A 24,318-nucleotide genomic window follows, 5' to 3' on the forward strand; every position below is an offset into this window, starting at 1 on the left:
TCCAACTGCGTGCTCGACTAAGCTGCGGGGTCTTCTTCGCTTTGGGTGTGCGATCAAAGTGTACTAAAAGGAACATGAATATATATTGACGACCCCAATTGAGCATGGTATATTGGCTTCATCCGATTATATGTCTTGAATAACCGAAATGAGACGCATCCGATTCCGTTTGCGATTCGCGTTCTATACTGCCTCTAGTCAAAATGAAAGAAACCTTCCAGGCCTAAGGATCAACGTCTGGCTTAAACACACCAGAAATGTATGTTTACTGGGTCTAGTACTGTAGGTATGTGAGAACTTAAACCATCCAGTCAGATTATCTGTCTGCAACAACGGTGAAAAGGCATTGAAGATAGAAACTACCTTCGAAATAGTGTATTCATCTCTATATGGCATCAAAGGGAGTCAAGTCATCACCAGCAGGCCACAGGGCCAGCCCAATCTATAAATCAAGCGAAAGTCTTGACATCGCCGTCCTTCAGCTTGCCAGCATCAACCAGACGCTTGGACTCGGCAGCCCAAGCAGCCTTAACAGCACCGCTGTCCTTGCCAGCGATCGTCAGACGCTCAGCCAGAGCAGCAAGCTCATCGGTGTCGATCTTAGCCATGACGAGGTCAACATCGGTCAGGACAGAGTCGACCTGCGCGGCGGAGGCCTCGCCGTCAGCGAAGTAGTTGACATCCTTCACGGAGCCCTTCAGAACACGCTTGTTCTTCTTGGCGGCATTCTTGGCAGCCTCCTTGGACTTCTTATTCTTCTCGCGCTCGGCCTTGGCAGTCTCCTCAGCCTCCTTCTTGCGCTGTTCCTCCTCAACCTTAGCACGCTCCTTCTCCTCAGCCAGACGCTTAGCCTCGTCCTCCTTCGCCTTGCGCTTAGCGTCCTTTCCGGCACGGGCCTGCTGGCGGAACTTCTTGATGCGCTCGTCGAGAGCGAGACACTCATCGACCAATTCACGCAGACGGGCGATGTCCTCGGACTTGCGCTTGCGGCGGGCGTTGGCGTTTTTCTTCTCAGTGTGGCGCTTCTGGTCACGGCCCTCGCCGTCATCGGGAATATCCTCGTCCAAGTACTCGAACGTGCGCCAGCTGTCGAAGTTGTACCAGAAGTTGTAGAAGGTCTCGACCTCCTCCTGCGTGGAGTCCTCGTTGCCGAGCTGCGGCACGGGCTGCTTGATGGAGAAGCGGCCCTCGGCCTTGAAGACAGGACCCCACAACTTGTAGAAGTTGCCCTTCTGGAGGTCTTTCTTGCTGGGCGGCTCGACGTCGGCGGCCTCGTCGACGGAGTCGAATTGGCGGCGGCGGACAGGGTCTAGGAGCAGCTCGGTGGCCTTCTGGATGCACTTGAAGAAGTTGTCGTTCTCGTCACGCTGGCCCATGGCGGCCTTCTTGTCGGGGTGGTGGCGGAGGACCTTCTTACGGTGGGCACGCTTGATCTGCTCGGGGGTAGCGCGCCAGCGGTACTTGGTCAGGCCGAGAACGGCGTAGTGGTCCTGGGCCTGCTAGGAATTAGCAAAAGTACAAGGCAGGGGATGTAAGCTCGAAATAAACCGACCTTCCAGTCCTTCGCGTCACGGGTGAGCATCACGGGGTCCTCATCCTCGGAGATATCATCATCCTCCTCCTCCTCGGTCTTCTTGACGTTCTGCTGAGCCTGAATGCGCTCATCCTCGGAGAAAGTACGGGCGTGGCGCTTCTATAGAATTGTTAGAGCCGATCTTCATCACTGCCCGCATCAGCAGGCAAGAGTTTCACTAAAAACACATACTCGGCGAGCGTGGGCGAGGAAGTGCGGGCCCACGGGCTCAATGTTGCGCTGGGTAGCAGCCGAGAGGGCACCGATGGGCTTGAAATCCTTGTCGGCACTCCAGCCCGAAGGCAGAGAGGGGAGGGGGACGTTGACAACCTGCACAGAAGCCATTGTAAGAGGGGGTGATGAGGAGGTCTCGAACGTTTGTGGGAGGAGTAGTTGGTTTTTTTTGCCTGCCTTTTTTTCTGCCGCGATTGGCCGCCCGCCAATCAGAACTTGGATAACCCGGTTATGCGTGATGGGACTTCATGATTTAACAGTCTCAGATACCTTTTCCTTCTCTCCGGAACTGATTCTTTGCGATTCTTTCGGCTTTTCATAATGGCTGCACCCAATTTTACTGCACTGAGTGCTTACCGGCAGATTCTGCGCGCTACCCGGGTCGCATTTAGAGGTTTGTTCTGCACCACCCTCCGCAACAGCCGTTTCTGTGACTGTCAAAGGTACTAATGCGGTAAACCTAGATGACACACGAGTGATGCTCGCTGCGCGTCAGGAGGCGCGTCGGAATTTCGACCAGAACCGCCGTGTTGGCATCGACAGTGGTATGCAGATCAACCACGCCATCGAGGTGGCCAACATCTTGCGACACAATCTGGTGCAGGGCGCCCGGGAAGTTGGCGACGAGTCTGCCAAGTGGGGTAAGTGACAGGCTGTGTCTTCCTGGTCATGGAAGTTTTCGTACTGGCAGTGGCCGCGACGAGGACAAACTTGCTATCCCGCAGACCCGAGACTGACGCACCCTCGTTCATCTAGAACTCCGGATCCACGAGGAGATCGAGCGCGGTGACAACGACTCCATTAAAGTCGGTGACAAGAATGTCAAGATTCACAAAGCCTGCTCCTCCTAATCCGATCCGTCCAACCAATCTACCACTTTGCATACCGCGCCTCTACGATTCCGAGCGGTCGAAGTACTACACCAGGCATCCGGAACCGTAAAATAGAAGGCAGGACCTGTGGAGGTGGAACTGGAAACATGTATTATAATATACCCGACTCTTTTGTATTGCTTTTGGCGTCTCCGGGGTATTTTCGACTGTGATAGATCTGCATACACTTACATACAAACAAGAACCAGGAACCAATCCGTGTCAACGCCCGCTTTGTAAATCCGCGTCATGCAAGTCACTTCCATCCTCATGATCACCTGCACTCAAACAAAAGAAGAAAAGAAACGCAAAGAACCGTTTTGAGGCTGCGGTTTGATCAGTCGCCAGACATACTGGCGTACTGGACGGGGCCCGAGCCTGGAGGCGGGGCCACAGTGTAGGTCTGCTCCTTCTCCTGCTGACCCGCGCTCTCGCCGGCCGCTGTGATCGCCTTCTTGCCCGAGCCACCCTTTGCAGCTGGACCAAGTGCTGACCGTCCATCTCGAGCATTCTTGATTCGCTCCTCCCGGTCCATATTGTCCAGCGGCTTGGGCTTGCCCCAGCGCACGCGCAGTGGGCAGCCTTGGATGATAGCCTTGCCTTGACATTTCTCTGCAGCAGTCTCGGCGTCGGAGCGGTTGACGTAGTTGATAAACGCACAGTGTGAGCGGTGGGAGCAGACCAGCGAGCGAAGCTGACCGAACTCCGTGAAGAACGCGCGGAGCGCATGTTCGGGGAGGTCGTCCTCGACACCGGTGATAAAGAGTGAGGTTACGTTAGGGTCGGGCGGGGGCCTGACGTCTTCCGCTGATGGGGGCAACTGGGCGGTGCTAGGGAAAGGGCGGCCACCACGGCCTGCACCTCGACCCCCGCGCGCACCTCCACGGCCGGGCAGCCTATTTCCGAGACGGCTCTCGCTTGTGCGGACGGGGCCTGGACCATTTCCATATCGACTTTGTGTTCGGGGCTGTTCCGACGGGCCAGCCTCTTCTCCTTCCTCGCCATCTGCCGCTGGGGGTCCCTCGATGCGCCGTGGCTTGCGGTAGTAGGGTTCGCTGTTGGCGAGGCGGCGTAGCAGCTCGCGCGCCTTATCGTCTGTCTTCTCGTATTCCTCGATAGCACCAACCCCATCCTCGATATCCTTCTCGTGGTTTTGCGCGTAGTATTCGCGGTTAATAGAACTGTCGGGGCCCGGGGCGACCATCTTCAGCGCCGCATCGCGGACCTGCAGCGGCAAGCCGAATGACAAATCGAGCATGCAGCATTGGCAGCAGTTCTTCAGGCGCGCGCAGGTAAGGCAGATGTTAGTGCGCTTCTGGCGCGAGGTCCGGTCGGCCTTCCAGCGAAAGATAGTGAAGGGCCGCGTGCACTAATTGTCTGGTGTTAGCTCGAGTGTAGGAGTGGGAGCTCTGGGACGCGGAAAAACTTACAATCTTGCACTCGGCGCCGTGGTCTTCTTTCAGCATTTGCACGTACGGGTTTTCGGGAAGGCAGTTCTCGCACACGGACGGGAAGTCGGTGGACTCCCAGCCGGAGCGGTTGAGATCATGCTTGATCTGGGGGGGCATGGTGGGTGGTGGATAGCTGGGATGACTCTCAGTCAAGAAGAAGCGGACAAAGACGATTATGATTATCGATAGTGGCGGTGTGTGGCTGGTGAGCCACGTGACTTGGAAGAGGTGACAGACGTTAAGCAGTCCCGGCAATTCCACTGAGTGACCTGATGAGCGCTCGGGATCTTTTCGGTGACTCCCGGCAAGTCTGTCTGCGTGAGCTGCAGCCTTGTGTCGACCTTCATGCTCCGTCGTCGCGCCCCCCGCAAGATCAGGTCACCCACAGATATCGCCGGGGCCCTTTCCATCCGGCGCAGCCACCTCCCGGAAGTTCTAGTCCCGCGGGTCAACCGCCGCTGATTGGCCCTCCGCAAGGCTGCCGCCAACCTGCTTGGGCCTAGCTGCTAAGCACGCGCTCAGGGGTTTGTGATTGGCCTGGCCTTTTTCAGTCCGCCAAAAAGTTGTCCTTTGAGCGCACCCTATTTATCCTTCTTGACCACCTTTCCACTCCCTCGCTCTCTGTTTCAAATCACTCTTCTTCGCTTCTCCGCAGCTTCTGGGCTTCCCCAATTGCTATTTTTGTTACTTCTTTACGGACCATTGTCCCTTTCCTCCCTTCAATCCCTCAATTCCTCCGGCTCCACCCCCCCTTTTTAATACCAATCCACCTCTCTTCCTTTCTTGACCATGGCCCCTACTGCTCTGGAACACGAGGACGTTGCGCGCGATGCCGCATTCAACCAGGCTATGCACGGCAAGTCGGCCAAGGTCCGCGGCGGTCTGACTGCCATGCACGGTAAGGACTCTGCTGCCCAGAAGGCCGCCGTCGACGAGTACTTCAAGCACTGGGACAACAAGGGTCACGTCGAGGAGACCGCCGAGACTCGTGAGGTATGGACAAGAAGAGAAATTTCGCAAATGCAAATGTGCTTTTACTGATCTGCAATGTGGAACAGGCCCGTCGCAAGGAATACGCCACCCTGACTCGGCAGTATGTCTATGTCCCCCTCTCCATGTCTCCAATTGCGGTTTGCGCAACACAAAATACCCCTGTGTACTAACGTCGCAAACAGTTACTACAACCTGGCCACCGACTTCTACGAGTACGGCTGGGGTACCTCCTTCCATTTCTGCCGTTTCGCCTACGGGGAGCCCTTCAACCAGGCCATCGCCCGCCACGAGCATTACCTCGCCATGCAGACCGGTATCACCGAGGGCATGAAGGTTCTGGATGTGGGCTGCGGCGTCGGTGGCCCTGCCCGTGAGATGGTTAAGTTCACTGGTGCCCACGTCACCGGTCTTAACAACAACGACTACCAGATCGACCGCGCTACTCACTACGCCGTCAAGCAGGGCCTGACGGACAAGATGGCCTTCGTCAAGGGTGATTTCATGCAAATGAAGTTCGCGGACAACACCTTTGACGCCGTCTACGCAATCGAGGCCACCGTTCACGCTCCCGAGCTGGTTGGCGTCTACAGCGAGATCTTCCGCGTGCTCAAGCCCGGTGGCACCTTTGGTGTCTACGAGTGGCTCATGACCGATGAGTACAACAACGACGACCCGGAGCACCGTCGCATTCGCCTGGGCATCGAGCAGGGTGACGGTATCTCCAACATGGTCCGCATCTCTGAGGGCGTGCAGGCTATGCGCGACGCTGGCTTCGAGCTCCTGCACAACGAGGATCTCGCGGCTCGCCCCGACGCTACTCCCTGGTACTACCCTCTGGCTGGTTCTTTCAAGCACATGGGCTCCATGTGGGACTTGTTTACCATCGCCCGCATGACTTGGTGGGGCCGTGGTATTGCCCACCGCTTCGTCGGTGCCGGCGAGACCATCGGCCTGTTCCCTAAGGGCTCGCAAAAGACCGCCGACAGCCTGGCTTTGGCTGCAGACTGCCTGGTGGAGGGTGCGCAGAAGAATCTCTTCACGCCCATGTACCTGATGGTCGGCAAGAAGCCCGAGTAAAGGGGTTCAAATGTTGCATCATGTCGTTCTTCGTGATTCCAATTCCGATTTCTCTTGGCCGGTGATATACACACAGCGCTGCCCTGCCTTTTATTTTTCCTCCTCCGCACCCGCACACATACACTATTTTCTTCCTCTCGTCTGGCGGCTTCGTTGATCCCGTTCCTATTCATCTCCTCATTACCCCTACGATGTTACCATGTACTTAGCTTCTGCTGTCATTATTTCGAATACCTGCGGTGCGGCTGAGACGTGAGATCTTTCTGGCTCTGATCTTACCCTGCTCTCGGCGGAGATCGAGTCCTCGTGTCACTTTCTTCTTGGAGGGTGGTGATGTTTATGTTTTGTATTTTTTTTCCCCATTGTTTCTCTTGGACTGTCATAGATATGTAATAGTTATTGAGGCAAGAATGATGAGCAAAGGACCGACATTGTTCTATATCTGCATATTGACCTTCGTGTACTTTTAGCCCCAGCCCAAGCCGGAATGGTGCCAGTTGTTCCATGATGGTTTGAATCAGGCTTGCCCGTTTACACGTCTGTAGGCTTCACCTTGCTTGCTTTTTCAGCACCTTTAGCCCTACCGTAAGTCGGATCATGCTTGCAAACGCCGGTAAACCCCAACCTCTTTCTGCATAAGTCCCTTCTTTTCTACCTATCTCCTGGATACATCATCAGCGCCCACCCACAACACGTTATTCAAGAACCCACTGAAACAACATACAACTCAACCTCCATACTCAAGAGTCTTTCTCATCATGTCAACCTCACGAAATACATACCACCAACCCTCAGCCGCCGAGCTCTTGCGCCTTATGTACCCCGACGCCCACCCAAATCCCATGCAAGATCTGGAGGAACGACTTACTGAAGTCGACAGCTCCTTGCTCTCGCTAATTGTATTCGAAACCGCAGGAGAGGATGAATATGACGCGGCCCAGCAAGCGGATAACGCGCTCAAGGCATTCTTCGAATACGTGCAGGCAGGCCGTGCTTTCAACAATGCTCTTAAGTCCGCCCCACTGGGACAAAGGATTGCTTAAGGTCCTTACACGTAGCTTCCACAAGAGCTTTGTGAAAGAACTCCATCCGCCTGGACGTTCCCCTTTGACGAATACGACCTTGTTGCAGAAGGGTCTGTTCAGCCTGGTGGGCCTGGTGACCTGCAAGCAGCCCGAGTGGAGGACCTCAAAACTGAGAAGTAATCTAGCAAATGGGCCGCCCCTGTCTTCCGGGCCAAAATCAAACAAGATCTAGTGCTATGCAAAATCTCATGTGCTTTGGAAAATGTTCATCTTACTGACATAATCCTAGGTTATTATGGGGCTTTACCACTGATGTGGGATTTCCTTCGGCAGACTCCATCGTGGTAGGTGTTCAGGTAGCTTTTTATACACTTCAAAGGAGCCCGCCCCACTGTAGATGAACTATGTATAATTCCGAAACCCATCACTATGGCATCCTGACTAGCATACGGTCCGCTTCACGTGACCGGCGTGCCGAAGTGCCGAACAATTTGAGTCAGCCAGCCGGAACCGGCATTGACAGTGTTCTCGCCCACGTTTGCCCACGTTTTGACCCGCTATACCTCCGCTTCTTTCCCTGAAAAGCGGTGGCCATGCCGGTTCAGGCCGCTGCAGACCAGAATTTTTATCTCTTGGCGGGGCCTATGGGCCCCGTCCGGTGCCAAACCCCTGTCAAGCTTTGCTATTGAGCCTATCGCAGTGTCGGTGAATGGAATCGATGGGGGCAACGGAGGAGAGGACCCGTCTGAGACGCGGTTTTAAGGCTCGATTATCACCTAGTGCACTCCAGTCGGAGGTTTTATGCTGTCCGCCCGCGGAAGCTTGGAATCCGTTGTGAAGTTCATATAAATAGCATTCCTGCGGCTTGCTCACTGACTTTAGTGTGTCGCGTGAGGTGGGAAAAATTTGTATCTATTGCTTGGGCAGGATTTTCTTCCTTGCTAAATATATTTCCACTTTTCATCTCCTTGGCCCAACTGCATAGACTACATGCACTACAGCAATGTCGGAAAAAGACGAACACGACCACGCATCGACACACTCTGCTTCTACTTCGGATGCCAGCTCCAACATTGAGAACCCCGCATCGCGGACACAGGCCCCTCCCGGAGGTCTTGCGGAGTCTATCAAGTCAAGACTGAGGTCAAAATCAAACCCGGATGCACCAGATCTTGACCGCGTCCACTCTGCGAGGTACCCAGACGACAACACTGTGTATCACAGTCACAGTGACGACGACGAGACAGATAATTCATCCGTGGCTGCCGATGATGCCGATACTATTTGGGAGGTAAGAGGCGGGATCGCGAACGAGCGGGATGTGGACCTGGAAAGAGGCCAGCATCCAGCGTCGGAGCTAGAGAAGTCCACGACGGCACGATCCACGAAATCTCGTCGTGCTGGCAAGCTAGTGAGAGTCCCTTGAAGCTCCCATCCATATTGCCAATCTAACAGAGTCTCTAGGTAACATGGGATGGCCCTGATGATCCAGAAAACCCTAAGAATTGGCCCAACAAGAAGAAATGGGCTGCCACCATTACTGTCTCCATGTTCACTTTCATTTCGCCCGTATCTTCTTCCATGGTAGCACCGGCCTTGACCACTATCGCCGCGCAATTCAACGTCACAGACCAAATCGTCTCCCAGCTCATGCTTTCTATTTTCGTTCTTGCCTACGCCGTTGGCCCGCTCTTTCTCGGACCCCTTTCAGAGATCTATGGCCGTACCATCGTTCTCCAGCTATCCAACCTATTTTTCCTGATCTTCAATATCGGCTGTGGCGTGTCCCAGACTAAGACGCAGTTGATCATTTGTCGATTCTTTGCAGGACTCGGCGGGAGTGCTCCACTCGCAGTTGGCGGCGGTGTTCTATCTGACTGCTTCAAACCAGAAGAGCGAGGCAAGAGCATCGCCATTTACAGCCTTGCCCCGCTTTTAGGACCTGCCCTCGGCCCTATCGCGGGCGGCTTCATTGCTGAGAACACTACTTGGCGCTGGGTCTTCTACTCGGTGTCGATTGCAGACGGGCTCATCCAGCTCATGGGCCTCTTCTTCCTGCGCGAAACCTACGGCCCTCGCATCCTACGTACTCGAGCCAAGCGTATCCGCAAGGAGACCGGCGACAACTCCTACCTAACCGAGGCAGAAATGCAGAAGAAGACGCTCGCTCAAGTCCTCCGCGGGTCTCTTATCCGACCTTTCCGTCTACTGCTCACCCAATCCATCGTCCAAGTGCTAGCTTTCTACATGGCCTACGTCTACGGCATCATGTACCTCGTCCTCTCCACCTTCCCAGCTCTCTGGACAAGCGAAAAATACTACAACGAGTCCATCGGTATCGGCGGCCTCAACTACATTTCCCTTGGTGCCGGTTTCTGGTGCGGGTCGCAGATCTGCGCCCCGCTCAACGACCGCATCTACAAGCGCCTCAAAGCCCGCAACAACGGCGTTGGCCGCCCAGAGTTCCGCGTGCCCCTCCTCGGCGTCGCTGCCATCTGCCTGCCCACTGGCCTCTTCATCTACGGCTGGACCGCTCAGACACACTGCCACTGGATCGCGCCCAATATCGGTGCCGCGATCTTCGGCGCAGGCACTATCATTTCCTTCCAGTGCATGCAGACCTACATTGTCGACGCGTATACACGCTTTGCAGCTAGTGCGCTTGCGGCAGGCGCATTCCTGCGTTCCCTGGCGGGCTTTGGTTTCCCGCTTTTCGCGCCGTATATGTACGACAAGTTACATTATGGTTGGGGGAATAGCGTGCTGGCGTTTGTTTCGATTGCTATTGGGATTCCGGCGCCCATCTTTCTATGGAAGTTTGGCGAGTTGCTCCGGAAGAAGAGTACATATGCTGCCGGTTAAATAAGTTACACCGAGCGATATTATTGCCTGCATTTGCATCTCTGGTTTTGTTCATTTTGCATTTCCCACATATCGAATACGTGCTGCCTACACGAGTAATGTCTATGGTCATACAATATATCCAGAATATTAAGAGTGAATTTCCGTCGCCCCATCTCTACAATTTTCAAAGTAAATGCCTACAAAATGCACGTGAAATACTGATGGATATCCTCCATATGCGTTATCAGTATATACAGTCTATCACAATTGACAATGGATGAACATCAGGTACGGTGTCTGAAGTTCTGGTGGCTTTTCACGCTGAATGCGAAGATCGCATTTAGTTGGTGATGCCGCGCTCCTTCTTGCCGTTCTTCTACAGAACATATTAGTCGATCTTCCCTTCGTTAGAATAGGACAGTGGGAAAGGGAACTCACTCGAGTACGGGTGTACTCAACACCAGTGTTGATGCCAGCAGCGGCGCTGTAAGGAATGGGGCTGAGGTAGTTGTAGGTAGGCTTGAGGCCGTGGTAGGTCTTCTTGACGATGTCCAGGATACCGTGGCCAGCAGAGCAGCGCTCGTGGACAGTAGGAATAGGCCACTCGGAAGAGAACTTGGAGTAGATACCATCAGACAGCGGGCCGGGGAGGTCTGGTTCAGGTAGTCGTTCTCGGCGATGGTCTTGAGATCGACCTCCCAGTTGACGTAGCCAGTCTTCTCAGCAACCAGGTTGAGCAGGTTGGCACCGCAGTCCCAGCGGCCAAGGGAGGGAAGACCCCAGTTAGCGCTCAGCGAGGCAATAACCGAATAGTGGGTGTAGAAGGTGTCATCCTGGGTGCCCTTGAGGTGCTCAGGGACAGCACCGCCAAGGAGGAAGGAGTAAACGCGGTTCTCCTGCTTGTAGGTGGCGGTCTCGTCGAAGGTGACCAACACAAGGGTGTCCTTGGTGAAGTACTCATTCTGCAGAAGAGGGGGAAGGAAGCGAGCGAGGAAGTCGCCGGCCACGGTGATGTTAGTGTCGTGAGCGTCGTTAGTCATGTTCGGGGTGATGAACATGTGCTGGGGCAGGCGGTGGTGCTCCAGGTCCTCGTAGAAAGAGGTGAAGTTCTTAATCTGACGAGGGCGGACCGCGTCGTTGGTGACAGAGTCGAACAGGATCAGAGGGTTGTGCTTGCGAACGTAATCGTTCGGCCCGGACTCCGGGTAGCGGAAGCCCTGGTAACCTAAATGACACGAGAGTCAGTTAGCAGACGAACAAGCGCACGGTGAACCGAAAGAGCTTATTTTGCTTACCGGCATAGGGCATGGCCTCCTGGTACTCGCCCCAGGCAACACCCTTGGTGTCGAACAGATCAGCGATGGTGGACACGTTGGCGGGGATCTGGTGCCAGTCGTCGTTGTCCATGCCAAAGTCGTCACCGGCAGCGGAAGCGCAGTAGTTGGGCTCCGAAGGGTGAGAGACGCCGAAGTAGTTGGTCAGCATGATACCCTCCTTCGCCAGCGCCTCAAAGTTCTTGTCCGCAGCAGTGGTGTCGAAATCCTATACGTCCATGTTAGCGCCAGTCTGCAACCGACTCCCAACAGATCAAACTTACAGTGTTCTCGATCCAGATATTGACAAATCGGTCGAAAGCAAGACCCCGGACATTGGAGACCGGCGAGTAAGGCAGCACAGACTCGCGCGAGGCCTCAATCTCCGCAGCGGTAGGGTACTGCACGGTCGAGGTCTCTGCTGCGGCCAAGGCCAAGCAGCTGACGAAAGCGAACAGGCTCTTCTTGGTGAACATGATGGTTGTTTGATTTGATTTTCTGTTCTACCGACCGCTTCGAGGGAAATTCACACGATGCAACAGGAAACAGACCAGCCGATCAGTCGGGCAACACACACGATCTTATACCCAGAGCACCGAGCGGAGCATCGGCAGTTGCCAGTGGGGAAACGCGCATTGACATGCCATGGCTTTCCATTGCCCCTCTTCGCTTAGAGAGCACGACGGACGCCGGAGCGGCGCAGACACCGCACAAGACGAGGTTGTATTGTGGCAGGGATGCACGTTGCATCTCACGCTGGGTTGACTGGCCGCTTTTTAAGCCGGCGTACCCGCACTGGGAATGACTGGCGGGGAGCTTGGGTGTGCTGTCGCCGTTTATTGGCGGACACTGCCCAGGCCGCCGATGTGGGGCGTCGCCGTACCTTGCACGTTGCGCCCCAAAGCTTCGTGACTGGCTGTGGATCATAGATTACGGAGCACAAAGGGTTCGAGGGCTTCTGAGGAATTTCCATGCAGAGATTAAAAAGCTTCCGAGCGGAACAAGCTTTGGCCAAAACCGGTCTCGCATTGCCTTCGGTATAGTCGGTCCGGGGAATCTAGATCCCCGGCGTAAGACTGACCGAGCGCAAAACTGACCGCGTAAGTCTTTGGAAGAACTTGTGATTACCGTAAACACTATGCGCTGAAAAGACCATACTCTGGCCCAACGTGCCGGTTCACTTTAGAGGACTACTCGTGTAGTCAGAGGAAATTACCATCGCCAATCTTCTACTATCGGACTGTTGCCGGACCGAACGGCAGCTATGTGCACGGACTGCCGCCACTAGCGCGAAGCAATGCATTCATTTCCTTTAGACCTGGGCTTGCGTAGAATGTAGAGACAGGCCGGAAACAGCACCTCCAAGTTTTCTTTAGATAGGCCCACGTGGGAGGCACGCAGGAATGAAAGGACCCCACACACTTCTGTAATTATCAAGGTGCCACCAATGCCGCTGGCAAGAAGGTCGAGGAATTCTATGTTCTCGGGAATTCTCCGTCCCGTACACGAGCTACAGGAAGCAGAGAGCAGATCGGCGAATCTCGTCAAGCCGGTGACATTTCAATTGGGGTGAGATGGTACTTCAGCCCACAGACCCATTTAACCTAGGACGGTGTCCCCGAAGCAGGCGTTTAGCCGGAACAGGAATAAAAGGCCTACTAGTGGTGTAAAAAAAACCTAGAGGAATGTCGCCAAATTTCCGAAGAATTTCCCAGCTAAACTGGTAACCAGAGGGGATATCCCCGCGCGCTCTGACCGAAGAATATTTTGGATCCTATCAGTGACACTGGGGACGGGTTCCGTGTATTTGCGTGGACTGACCCCATTTTTGACTCCCGGTTAATGGACGCGCTACGAGCGTGGATGGTCAGGGCTGCCCGTCTTTTCGCTGGTCGCGACAATTCACTCTTCTGAGGGCCTACTTTTACGCCATTATTTTGGATCTTGGATCGTTGGTGTCCTGCGCAACATACTTCAAGAATATAGAGATATCATAGCAAGGCCCTTCCTCTAGCGCGTTTTGCGAGGCCGGCTGAAGTTAGCTCGCGGAGAGCCATATAACTACCTAGTGAATCTATGACATAGAGAGTCAACCTCACTATGCCTCCGAATATATTACTTTTACCATGTCGGGTTGCTTTGGTGGTCTTTCTGGGACAGATACTATCATTAGGAAACCTCCCACCCGGGAGTTCCTGTCTTTACATCTCACGTGTCTTTGAGAGAGGTTGATCACCATGGGTCTGTCTGGAACCGGTGAAAGTATCGAATAAAGAAGGGTTTGAAATGTGTCTCGAATGCATAGTTTTCCATATCACAGTCAATGAGAAGCTGCGGCGCTTTCCGCTATATTTTCGGCCCTTGCTTGTCGTATGTCATTTCTCTTTCCGGGCCCAAAGTCAAATAACCTGCTGGGCACGGGCCCTTGATCTCTTATGAACGTCATTATTCTTGAGAGTTCTCTTCGACTCTAGCACCCAAACCATGCTGTGGCTGCTGTAGGGTCTTGTGAATAGCATGGAAAATATATTTCGGAGCTGTTTATTGAACCTTGTTGAGACTGTTTTTGCCCTCTAATCCGTAACAAAAGTCTGTCCTTCGATGATCAAAAATACTCAAATAACGTGATAATTCAATCGAATTTCCTCCGCCGCAAGTCATAGTGGCCAATCATTTACATTAAAAGCCAGGTTATACGTCACCTGACGTTTAGGGTTGGGATCCCTATTTTATATTTTCCTACCAACGCATTTTGCTGAAGAGTGCGTCAACCGTTTGCCACGTAGCAGCCAATCTTTCCATACACATCCTTTTTTTTGTGGAGTAAACAATGGTAGTAGGCAGCATCACAGGTACGCTCGAACAAGTAACTATGTAGTGACCCTATGATTTCATAGTACAAGAAATGTCGACAAGACAGAGACTATGATCGAGGCTCCATTTTTCACTCCTAGCAAATTCAGTCACGTAGTATCTTGAGTTGCTTTCACTTACTCATAGCCTCTTTTTCACTTATTGTGCTCATAGTGGCTGGCCGTCATGCCAATATTAGCAGTCAGTATATCGGACAGACGGGCCGATCTCCAGGGATCTGCGTTGTGGCGTCGGCTAATCCTCGGCACCCAACACGAACTCGTGAGTTTTGACGGTCAGCTGTTCATTTTCTTTGAAATCAAGTCTGGCTTATCGAATAGGATTCTTAATCATAACTAACCTTGATCAACCTCGTCCGTGTCCAAAAAGCACGGATGTTTGGGGCGAGGGCCGCGACGATGGAGGTCGAATCTTATAAGCCGCACACTCGCCGCGCACTGCCTTATAACATACGAAGCAGGAAGAAAACTGCTCTTGGAAATTGGAAAACACACCTCTGACATCATGGCTACCTCCAATCTGAAATGGCAGCAGAATTCAACCTGCCGGTGGGAGCGAGACGTTGACGAGGCTGAGGCATTTTACACAACCATGGCCAGAAAATTTGAAGGATTGTTCGACCATTTCAACCTACTTCATGGCTATCTACTGACTATTGGACAGGAACTGGCCGGAAGTTCTTCGCTATGACTTGTCATATTTCTCTCACTGTCCCACCAAGTGATGTGTCTCCTGCAGCGGTGAAGTCGCAAATCCTCCACGCGCTCCAGGGGGCATGGATCTGTCTCCGATATGACCATCCGACTATTGCATCATGGGTTGAATACGACCACCATGCCAAAAGATGCAAGAAGATCTATGAGGGATTTCTCAAGGATGAAGTCCACCGCGCCCCACCGGCGTGGCTCAAGGAGACCTTCCAAATCGTTTCTAGCGGCCAGTCGGGACAGGAGTGGTGCAACTCGGACCCTCCGGCACCCAAGTTGCCAACACTCTTCATCGTTACACGCAACAGTATACCGGGTGCGGGCTTCACGGCGGACATTGTGCTTAGGTCACCACACGATGTGATTGACGGTATTGGGTCGCTCCACCTTCTTCAAAATCTACTCAAATACGCCGCGCGGGCATATGAAGACCCGAGGGCGTTCGCCTTGCCCATATTTGGAGACGAGTGGAAGAATCTCAGCCCACCACTTCGAGTTGCCGCCAATATTCCAGCAAACTTAACACCAGAGCAAGATGCGAAGCTCAATGAAATTTTGCAACACAATGCCAAACTTCGCAAGGAAATCGACATTGCTGCAGTCCCATTCCGGTGTGGTCGTACAATCCCCGCTCGGCACCAGCGGGTTGCGCTTAGGCTGACCCAGCAAGAAACGTCGAAGGTAATGGCAGCATGCAAACAGCTCGGATCGAGTGTCACCCATGTTTACCATGCCGTTGTGGCTTTGCTAGTTTTGGGATCTCTAGAGCGCCGGGTCACAAGACGATTAGTTCGGTATATCAACTATTGCCTCATCAATGAGCGTGCGCATTGTCAGAAGCAGTATAGTACACCCCAGCATGCTGTCGCAGTCTATCACTCCGTTTCTGGGAGGAGTTTGGCAATCGACTGGACTGTTCCCGCGATATCAGACGAAGCGAAGAGTGAACATGAAAGGCGACATGATCTTCTGCGTATAATCAAGCAGGTCAAAGACCATTACTTGACTATCCGCAATGATCAAGCACATATCGGCCTCGTCCCATCGTATTGGGGCCTCTCCACCCCTGCTTACCCTGTCGGGCGCGAGGTTCCACCAGTTCCTCGACCCAACGAAACACCATCCGCCTCGATATCTAGCTTGGGCGTTATTGACAACATTATCTCGCCTAAACATGGCTTTTTCGAGGTAGACGATCCCTGGGTGACAGGAGAAGAGTTGGGCACAGGACTGGGGTTATTTTTGGTGACGTTCCGCGGTCGCATGTGCCTGAGTGCTGCTTACAATGACGCGTGGCACGATAGGGCCGAAGTGATGGATTTTCTGAAACGTTGCAATGAGCTAGTCTTCACCACGTTGGATGTATCGCCGCGTGTCGCATCGAGTGACTGACACGACTGGGTTCAAGCCAAATTGTAACTCGTCCCAGGAATTAGATAACGACTATCAATGGAAGGGCGCGCCCATCAGCCCAATCGTCACTGGTGCAAATAGACTTTCCCTACCCCACACCCGAGCCGGGCCAGTCTCTTATCAGCTATCCCCTTCTCGTTCCTTCCGATTCCCCCGATAGCGCTTTTCCCTCACGCGTACACGATGCCTCCAGATCGACCGCCGCGGGTTCAGCGCATAGTTCGCGTCCGCACCGGATGCTGGTCCTGTAGGCGTCGGAAAAAGAAGTGCGACGAGATCCGACCGATATGTTCGGGCTGCAGGCGGAATGACCTCCGGTGCGAGTGGCCGTCTACCGTACCGGCGAGGAGGGATTCTGGCCCAGATAGCGACATGTTCGGGCTCATCCCAGAGGACCGCCAGTCCAAACTCGGGGTCAGTGAAGATCTAGATGCGATGCAACTACCCGGTAGCCCGTTGTCGAGGCGCCATTCCTCCATTTCGTCGAGTGCGGGGCTCTCCACCGTTATGGAAGAGCGCCTTGCCAATGCGTCGCCTGAAGTGGAAGCTATAGATTGCAGCCGGTCACCCCGCGGGGATGAGGAAAATGCCCTTGTGGCCAGTATAGCTGGGGGGAATGGTATGCCACGGACCTTGTCCATGCTGCCTGGGCACGAGCCAGAAAGCTATTCTCTTCTTTCGCATTATCTCGCCAAGACGGCCGATGTGATGGCCAATGGCACCACGCCTATCAACCCATTCTTGGTGCAAATCGTACCGCTAGCGTTTGCCAGTGATCTACTATTACAACTTGTCATTGCGCAGAGTGCCGCACATCGGGCTTTTCGACGGCGTGACGACTCGGATGCTGTCGCCAATTCGCACTACACGAAAGCCATCCAGCTCTTCAGGCACGGCGTTAACGAGTTCATCCAGGGAAGAGAGTCGAATCCGCTCATGCTGCTGGTTGGTGCCTTGTTGATGTGCTTTACCGAGGTACGTTTGGGCAAATGGCTTCGGTTGCGAATATACTAACCCGCATGGCAGACTGCCAAGGGCGACATGACGGGAACCGTTTTTGACCACTTGTCGGCTGCCCACTCGTTGTTAGTGAAGCTCCTAGCACAAAGCGATACCGCAGTGCCAAGAGATCTCAAAGATTTTGTCATCGAATATTATGTCTACACGGCGACTGTCAGCATGATCTCCATAGATGCCCGCTGGAGCGGCCAGCTGTTTCTCAACTTTGACCTCGAGCAACGAGCGCGTGAGGTACTCCGCACACAATACGTCGGGAACTTGTGCGGCTGCTGGTTGGAGCTTTTGCTTCTCATCCCTTGCATTTTTGATCTCGGCCGACAGTGGATGATGGATGATGCTCAGGCCACCGTTCCGACCGCGGACGACATGGCTATGTTCGCCTCAATCCAGGCCCAAATTCTGCGCTGGGTTCCCTACACTTTTGTGGAGCCTGAAGTATATCTAGCCGGTCTTGTCTTTCAGCAAGCCATGCTGATCTATCTGTACACCTCGCTTGGGGGTTATACATACTCTGCAGATGGAATTTACAAGGGCCTTGTCCAAACTGCGGTTAATGAGACACTGTCCTATCTTGACGAGATTTCCCCACAAGCTCGAATCAATTCCGGGCTTTGCTGGCCGATCGCAGTGGTTGGGTCCTGCCTCGAGAAACCCGAACAACAGGAAGGTCTACGGACACGCTTGACCGCAATGGCAAGCCATTTTGGCCTTGGGAATATGCAACGAACGCTTCTTCTGCTGGAGGCCATATGGGAACACCCCTCAACTGATGCAGGCCCATGGAATATATGTCGGACAATGCAGTCCAAACAGATTTGGATCTCCTTTGCGTGACGTGACATCCATCGATGAACTCCAAGTGCATGGTATATAATATTCAAAGAATAATTCCCCGATCTATGGACCAACCAGGTTTTTGGGCGCCTCGGTCGCGGGGCCCGCAGTTGTCACATACGCCTTTGTGAGACCGCCATCCACCGCGAAATCCGTGGCGTTTCACGAATGAGCTCTCATCACTGCCCAGGAAGACAACTGCGTGAGCCTGCTAGATCACCTCGCCGATCCGGCCAGTGGGGAAGTGAACTCGCGGCGGAATCGCGTCTCCTTGTTGTCGCCTAGCCAACCCTGCAGAAGCGGTGTGCTATACCTATGTTAGAACTGTGACACAACCGGTCAAACAAATGCAGCGACGTGCTTGAGCGGTGCCGGGCAGAGGGAATTGGAGCGGAATCCTTCTCAGGCATGCACCATGACAAGCTCCCGCGTCATCGCCAGAACGGCTCCCTCACCCGCGCTACACGCCAACTACGGCGTGGCAGCACCAACCAGAGCAACCATACTAGCAGTTTTGATCACACTCGCGCGCTTTCTGCCGTGCTTTCGGAAGCTACGCACAGCATGCTTAAACCCATACCACACCCCCTTGACACTGGTGTCCATTGTGCGATTCCAGATATCCTCCAGGCACTCCCCGAGTCCCCGTCCTTCGGGGGCACGATGCCAGCATTGTTCGAAAATCGCATCCAGACCGCCTCACGAACCAAGATAAGCGACTGCGGCCTCGATCTGCAATTCATTGAATACGTCGACAACCTTTTGTCTCCACCTTTTGTGAGCGCGACTCGGGTGGAACGATGGAGTTGACCTTGTCAAGGGCAGTGGCAAGACTGGCATCGCTGATATCGGCCGCGAGGACAGAAGCTCCCTCGCGAAAAATAAGAATTGTCGTTCCAAGGCCAAATGCCCCCTGTTCTGATGTCAATTTGTTTGTCTTTCGCATGAGTGAAGGATGAGGGCACATACCCGGCTGCGCCGGTGACAATGGCATTCTTGCCCTGCATCCTTCCAACCATTATGTGCGTTTAAGTATAGGTAGATTCTCAAGGATTACGAATCAAAGGTCTTTTCAAGGAACGCCAGCAATCCAGCCCAAACCCGAGGATTCTCTTGTTTGATATGAATTTATAGCTACGACATCCCCGCGCAACCCAACCACCGCCATTATCGCATCCAGCTCATACCAAACATGTCGATGCCGAAAGATACACAATCTCAGAGCGCAATGAAACACGCTAATCTATATCCCGCTCAGCCTTATTTTAAGACTCGAATTATATCAAAAGATGTTATCGCGTGAGATTGAGTCTACAACGTAGAAGGAAGGAAGAGATGCATAAACAGTAAATTGTCACCACGGATCATGTGCTCCATATATGAAAAGGATAAAGACCCTCTGCCCGGGATGACTTCACTGGCCTAAGCTTACATTAGGAAGCACCTACGCCCGCCTCTCACGGACTAGTCTACTGCTATGTCTCCTGTTAGCACTAGATGAGAAGTGCAGGGCCATTTGTTGCAGTAGTTTAATCTACATATATACTGGGTAATGTCCAGCAACTCTTGGCGGTCCCCTTCCGTTCTAGTACTCACCCTCTTGCCGCTTTTGCTCACTGAGTAGAATTGAGCACGCCCCTGATCAGCCTCAGTGATCATTACATAGTCAAACTGATTCACTAACAGAGCCTGATCTGAGCATCCTGATTTACTCACTGACCCTGACATGAGCATCCCGATTTACTTACTTAGCTCACCCAGAGAGGAGTGATCTAAGTAAGCAGGGTTAACGAAACGCGATATGCTAGCTCGACCCGTGTATAACTTTTCCGTCGGAGCAATAAATGGCGGTATAGACTAAGAATGTTGTCTATAGTGCATTTTTGGTCTAGTGGTTATTTTGCCTAGGATCTGGCCCTATTTAGTCTTGACTTTTTCCTTTCTAGTTAACATCTTCTATCCCACAGAGCCAGAGCAACCCATGCGGCGCGTAATGAGCACCTTTCATTGGTGAATCTAGTTGGCAATGGTCCCCGCACATGTAGCGGTGAGCGCCAGGCTATTCAGATAAGCGTGGTGTGATTTATACAGTACGGGAGTTGCCAGTAAAATACGCAAACTCTGTCATATAATGTAATAGCGGTAGCAAAGGCAGTCAAATCAATAGCCAGTTATGCTTGGTTGGGAAGGTTTGCTCGTTTGCCATGTATTTAGGCTCTCTCTTCCCTGCTGGTCTTCTTCTTCCTTCCTTCCTTCCTTCCTTCCTTCCTTCCCTCGGTCTTGATACCTTCGTTCAAATGCACAAGTTGATCTTCTTGATGAGCTTCCTGGCATGTAACATTTTGGACTTGAGCGATTAGTCTGATCAATACAGCCATCTGTTGGATTCCTTCACTCTAATTCTTATTTCCCGCCAGGACTCGCTAGTAAGCCAGTCCTAACAAGTAGGATCTAATTACTCCTATAGGATAGCGGGAGCCTGGGTATAGCTTCTTGAGTATGTTAAGGTAGATAAATTTATCGACCGATCTACACACAGCATTTGAAGAATAGACCATCTCTATCAGTCCACCTCACCCACGCTGATCCCATTCGTCAAACGGGACATGTCAACGTCTGCTACCCTCTCCACAAATCCTTCGTACATGGTTGGGAACCGCCATTTCAGCCGATCAATAATCAAATGATTCAATTTTTCGAACTCGAGCAGAAACGCATCGTGTCCGTCTGGCGACTTGAGCATGGCCAAGGTGGCATCCGGAAGGGAAGCGGCCAGGTCATGTTGTTGGGTAGGGAGAAAGAGAGCATCGGACTCGATACCAACGACTAAGGCACACGACGGTACACGCGAGAGTACGGCGGCTATGATGTTGTCGGGAGGGCTGCACTCGCCATGCAAATGGCGATGACGACCCTCGGGTACACGGCCACGCCGAACATCGTGCATATCCATTTTATGGGTCAAGTGGAGATAACAGTTCGCGTCAAAACGACGCAGAAACTTGGCTCCCTGGTAATCAAGATAATCCTGGGCAGAAAATTGCCTCATAGGGGTGTTCGAGGGCGGTGGTGATGGATTTACTGATGGATGAGATGATGGACCATTACATGCCGGTGCCACTGCAGGTGTTATGAGGTACTTGCTCTGGCTGGATGGTTTTCTGCCGAATCGCTTCTCGAAGCTCTCCCCTGAACGGTAGGTTAACATGGCCACCATGCGCGCTGTCGCAAGGCCAGATGTCGGCTGCTGGTTCAGCTCGTAGTAACCGTCACGGAACAAAGGATCCGAGCGAATACATCGCCTCTGAACCTCAGACCATGAAATTCCCCAAGCGCTCTGAGCAACCGAGGTTGCAATAGGGATAACCGCCTTCACGAACCCGGGCGGCGTACAGAGGGGCCACTCGATCGTTGTCATGCCTCCCATGGATCCTCCAATTACGGCAGCAATGGATGAAACGCCCAGTGTGTCAAGGACTAACTTGTGTGCCCTTCCACAGATATGTTAGCAAGGAGAGCCTCATAGATCAAGGGACAAACAGTGTATCACGCACATTACATCATCCCTGATACTGGTGGGTGGGAATTCAGGGCCGTAGGGTCGTCCAGTCTCAACATTTGCTGTTAAAGGCGATGAGCTTCCGTAGGGCGATCCGAGTGCATTTCCGCAGAAGACAAAGAACCGGGTATAGTCAAGGGCTTTCCCTGGGCCCATGAGAGGCGCCCACCAATCAGCAACATCACTGCTCCCGGACAGTGCATGACAGACGACCAGCACATTGTCGCGGGTGGCATTGAGCTGGCCCCAGGTTTTATAGGCCACTTGGCACGACTTAAGTACATGCCCAGATTCAAGTATTAGAGATGGGATCAGCGCGATACGCTGACCAGATATGTGGTCTGCAAAAGGATTGGGCTGCGCTGGTTTGTAGTCAAGTGCTGGTAAGCCCGTATTAGTCCCGTATATAATATCCAAAGGCACATCCAGGAGGATCTAAGAATTACCGATTGTCATAGTAGCTGTTTGGTTTTTAGGAGCACTGTGAAGAGTGGATTGATTGCGAGGGCCGTAGAGCATGTCTTCCAGGTAATATTTCTATGCTTGATTTCATATTGTGCAGGAGCCAAAATTGTCATTGGCAGGCATCGGTATAGAATGGAACAATTTGCGATACGTAATACTGGGAGAGCCCTCGGTGTTTGCTGATTTGTCTTGCAAAGCCCGGCACCGGGGTTTAATTTTCACTCCTGATAAGCCTCCACGATGCGGCAGAAACTCTCTATCAGTATCACCGTGGAGCGGTGTTTCAAACCACTTGCACCTTTACCCGGGTCCCTGCAATCTCAAGTTTTTTTCTTTTCTTCTTGTTTTGGATGCTGCCTGAAATAGCATAGAATAGCTTTTAGTCTTCTTCTTTTCGTTTCAATCTCACAGGACATCGGTGCCTTCCCTCTCTACAGTCGACATCGACTCCAAAAAAACAAGGATGCCTCAATTGTCCAATAGCGTCGTGGTTGCAGCTATCCAATCAGCCCCTGTGTCATTTGATCTGCCAAAGAGCCTACGAAAAGTGGCTCAGTTCACCTCGCAGGCCGCAGCCGCAGGTGCTGACCTCGTCGTTTTCCCGTGTGTTTTGGCCCCTCGAAGCCTACAAAACCTGGTAGCTAATGGGGTCTAGGGAGGGGTTCCTGTCTGCATATCCATGGAGGTATGCCTTTGATGCAACAATCGGCACGCGAGAGCCTCGAGGTTCGTATGGGCCCTGTCTTCCATCATGAAAATGTTTGCCTGATACAGAAGCAGGCCGCAAGTGGTACTCTCGATACTACAACTCAGCTGTTGCCATTCCTTCACCAGAGCTGGATCAGTTATGTGAGATAGCCAGCAACAACAACGTTCACCTTCAAGTGGGAATCATAGAAAAAGACGGCGGAACTCTCTACTGCACAGCGTTGCTTCTGAGTCGCGATGGTGCCGTCTTGTCCCGACATCGCAAGGTATACAATACTTACCCGTATTTGCGGTCTATTAGCTCCAACAGACCAACTGATTGATTATTAGTTGATCCCAACGGCAGCTGAGCGGTTGGTTTGGGGTAGAGGCGCCGGTGATGGGCTGGATGTTGTGGACCTTGATATTGGCAAAGTCGGAGGGCTCATCTGGTAACAAAGCCACTGCTCTTTTCTCGATGATTAGATGACTCTTTCTAATCATACATTTAGCTGGGAGAATTACATGCCTGCTGCACGTCTGGCATTATATCAGCAAGGGATCGAGTTAGGCCTCCTTCTCCCCATTTCAACTCTCACTTGACTTCGCGAGGTCCTTGAACCTAACTCAACCATCAGGATTTACATTGCCCCAAACGCCGATGATCTGCCAAGTTGGATCGCAACAATGCAACATATTGCGAAAGAAGGGCGATGCTTTGTTATATCCGTAAATCAATTTTGCAAGGTAAGCATTCTTTTGCATTCTCCTTATATTTCCCTTTTTAAGAATCAGGAAGAAGAGGTTGCTCGCTAATAGAACTTTTCCCCATAAGGTGTCTGATTTTCCTTCTGACTACCCCCCATTTACACCAGAACACTACGACCGCAAGCCCGACGGGTCTCGATGGGAGGCAGAAGACGTCCTGAGCCATGGCGGTTCTTGTGTGGTCGGGCCTCTTGGTACCTTTGTTTCGCAGCCAGTGTGGGACAAAGAGGAAATAATCCTCGCAACTTTGGAAATGTCCGATATTGTAGAGGCTCGGGTGAGTTTCAATGCCAGGCTGTTCGAAATTGTGCTGTGGACTAACCGCGATTCGCTTTTTGTAGTTGGACTTTGACCCCGTTGGTAGCTACTCGCGGCCGGATATCTTGTAAGGAAACAGACTATCTACCTTTGGCGGACCTTTTGATAAGAAACTGATGACTCCTTTTCTAGCTCATTGACCGTGAGCAAAAAGCCTGGGGTAAATGTAGCATTTGAAGAGGCTGTCTAGATGGAGCGCAGATGGAGTGTGGCATCTTGCATTTTTTTACTTTTTTATATCACAAGTGATTAAACCCTAAGCAGTTAACGGCGTACTCCCAAACGCGTACG

The 24,318-nt window shown here is 52.6% G+C and overlaps 13 protein-coding genes across 13 annotated transcripts; 7 read left to right on the forward strand and 6 right to left on the reverse strand.

The window, feature by feature from the left end:
* Positions 1-449: 449 nt before the first annotated feature.
* N7482_009188 (putative ribosome associated DnaJ chaperone Zuotin) lies at positions 450-1,918 on the reverse strand (the record flags this gene model as incomplete). Its single annotated transcript, XM_056691312.1, has 3 exons — positions 450-1,496; positions 1,553-1,693; positions 1,766-1,918. The coding sequence occupies 3 exons, from the start codon at positions 1,916-1,918 to the stop codon at positions 450-452; spliced, it is 1,341 nt and encodes a 446-aa protein (XP_056539018.1).
* A 210-nt stretch (positions 1,919-2,128) lies between these two features.
* N7482_009189 (LYR motif-containing protein) lies at positions 2,129-2,658 on the forward strand (the record flags this gene model as incomplete). The annotated part of the gene is made up of 3 exons (XM_056691313.1): positions 2,129-2,201; positions 2,230-2,448; positions 2,564-2,658. The coding sequence occupies 3 exons, from the start codon at positions 2,129-2,131 to the stop codon at positions 2,656-2,658; spliced, it is 387 nt and encodes a 128-aa protein (XP_056539019.1).
* A 358-nt stretch (positions 2,659-3,016) lies between these two features.
* slt11 (Pre-mRNA-splicing factor ECM2) lies at positions 3,017-4,247 on the reverse strand (the record flags this gene model as incomplete). The annotated part of the gene is made up of 2 exons (XM_056691314.1): positions 3,017-4,048; positions 4,110-4,247. The coding sequence occupies 2 exons, from the start codon at positions 4,245-4,247 to the stop codon at positions 3,017-3,019; spliced, it is 1,170 nt and encodes a 389-aa protein (XP_056539020.1).
* A 672-nt stretch (positions 4,248-4,919) lies between these two features.
* erg6 (sterol 24-C-methyltransferase) lies at positions 4,920-6,200 on the forward strand (the record flags this gene model as incomplete). Its single annotated transcript, XM_056691315.1, has 3 exons — positions 4,920-5,123; positions 5,189-5,223; positions 5,306-6,200. 3 exons carry the CDS (start codon positions 4,920-4,922, stop codon positions 6,198-6,200), a joined length of 1,134 nt encoding a protein of 377 aa, XP_056539021.1.
* A 758-nt stretch (positions 6,201-6,958) lies between these two features.
* Positions 6,959-7,243, forward strand: N7482_009192 (uncharacterized protein; the record flags this gene model as incomplete). The annotated part of the gene is made up of 1 exon (XM_056691316.1): positions 6,959-7,243. The coding sequence occupies one exon, from the start codon at positions 6,959-6,961 to the stop codon at positions 7,241-7,243; it is 285 nt and encodes a 94-aa protein (XP_056539022.1).
* A 985-nt stretch (positions 7,244-8,228) lies between these two features.
* On the forward strand, positions 8,229-10,087 carry N7482_009193 (MFS transporter; the record flags this gene model as incomplete). The annotated part of the gene is made up of 2 exons (XM_056691317.1): positions 8,229-8,636; positions 8,690-10,087. 2 exons carry the CDS (start codon positions 8,229-8,231, stop codon positions 10,085-10,087), a joined length of 1,806 nt encoding a protein of 601 aa, XP_056539023.1.
* A 322-nt stretch (positions 10,088-10,409) lies between these two features.
* Positions 10,410-11,858, reverse strand: N7482_009194 (putative acid phosphatase; the record flags this gene model as incomplete). Its single annotated transcript, XM_056691318.1, is given in 5 exon segments — positions 10,410-10,445; positions 10,508-10,684; positions 10,699-11,286; positions 11,336-11,611; positions 11,667-11,858. The coding sequence occupies 5 exon segments, from the start codon at positions 11,856-11,858 to the stop codon at positions 10,410-10,412; spliced, it is 1,269 nt and encodes a 422-aa protein (XP_056539024.1).
* Positions 11,859-14,760: 2,902 nt separating this feature from the next.
* Positions 14,761-16,355, forward strand: N7482_009195 (uncharacterized protein; the record flags this gene model as incomplete). The annotated part of the gene is made up of 2 exons (XM_056691319.1): positions 14,761-14,932; positions 14,995-16,355. The coding sequence occupies 2 exons, from the start codon at positions 14,761-14,763 to the stop codon at positions 16,353-16,355; spliced, it is 1,533 nt and encodes a 510-aa protein (XP_056539025.1).
* Positions 16,356-16,748: 393 nt separating this feature from the next.
* N7482_009196 (fungal specific transcription factor domain-containing protein) lies at positions 16,749-18,230 on the forward strand (the record flags this gene model as incomplete). The annotated part of the gene is made up of 2 exons (XM_056691320.1): positions 16,749-17,351; positions 17,403-18,230. 2 exons carry the CDS (start codon positions 16,749-16,751, stop codon positions 18,228-18,230), a joined length of 1,431 nt encoding a protein of 476 aa, XP_056539026.1.
* Positions 18,231-18,273: 43 nt separating this feature from the next.
* Positions 18,274-18,640, reverse strand: N7482_009197 (short-chain dehydrogenase/reductase family protein; the record flags this gene model as incomplete). Its single annotated transcript, XM_056691321.1, is given in 3 exon segments — positions 18,274-18,438; positions 18,451-18,521; positions 18,544-18,640. The coding sequence occupies 3 exon segments, from the start codon at positions 18,638-18,640 to the stop codon at positions 18,274-18,276; spliced, it is 333 nt and encodes a 110-aa protein (XP_056539027.1).
* A 61-nt stretch (positions 18,641-18,701) lies between these two features.
* Positions 18,702-19,224, reverse strand: N7482_009198 (uncharacterized protein; the record flags this gene model as incomplete). Its single annotated transcript, XM_056691322.1, has 2 exons — positions 18,702-18,928; positions 18,981-19,224. The coding sequence occupies 2 exons, from the start codon at positions 19,222-19,224 to the stop codon at positions 18,702-18,704; spliced, it is 471 nt and encodes a 156-aa protein (XP_056539028.1).
* A 1,569-nt stretch (positions 19,225-20,793) lies between these two features.
* Positions 20,794-22,245, reverse strand: N7482_009199 (acetyl-CoA--deacetylcephalosporin C acetyltransferase precursor; the record flags this gene model as incomplete). Its single annotated transcript, XM_056691323.1, has 3 exons — positions 20,794-21,721; positions 21,785-22,169; positions 22,236-22,245. 3 exons carry the CDS (start codon positions 22,243-22,245, stop codon positions 20,794-20,796), a joined length of 1,323 nt encoding a protein of 440 aa, XP_056539029.1.
* A 472-nt stretch (positions 22,246-22,717) lies between these two features.
* N7482_009200 (carbon-nitrogen hydrolase family protein) lies at positions 22,718-24,217 on the forward strand (the record flags this gene model as incomplete). Its single annotated transcript, XM_056691324.1, has 8 exons — positions 22,718-22,857; positions 22,910-22,980; positions 23,029-23,228; positions 23,293-23,393; positions 23,580-23,688; positions 23,777-23,986; positions 24,051-24,094; positions 24,160-24,217. 8 exons carry the CDS (start codon positions 22,718-22,720, stop codon positions 24,215-24,217), a joined length of 933 nt encoding a protein of 310 aa, XP_056539030.1.
* Between the last annotated feature and the right edge of the window lie 101 nt (positions 24,218-24,318).

Source organism: Penicillium canariense, assembly GCF_028826845.1.
Source record: "Penicillium canariense strain IBT 26290 chromosome Unknown utg000007l_segment0_segment0, whole genome shotgun sequence".
NCBI lineage: Eukaryota > Fungi > Ascomycota > Eurotiomycetes > Eurotiales > Aspergillaceae > Penicillium > Penicillium canariense.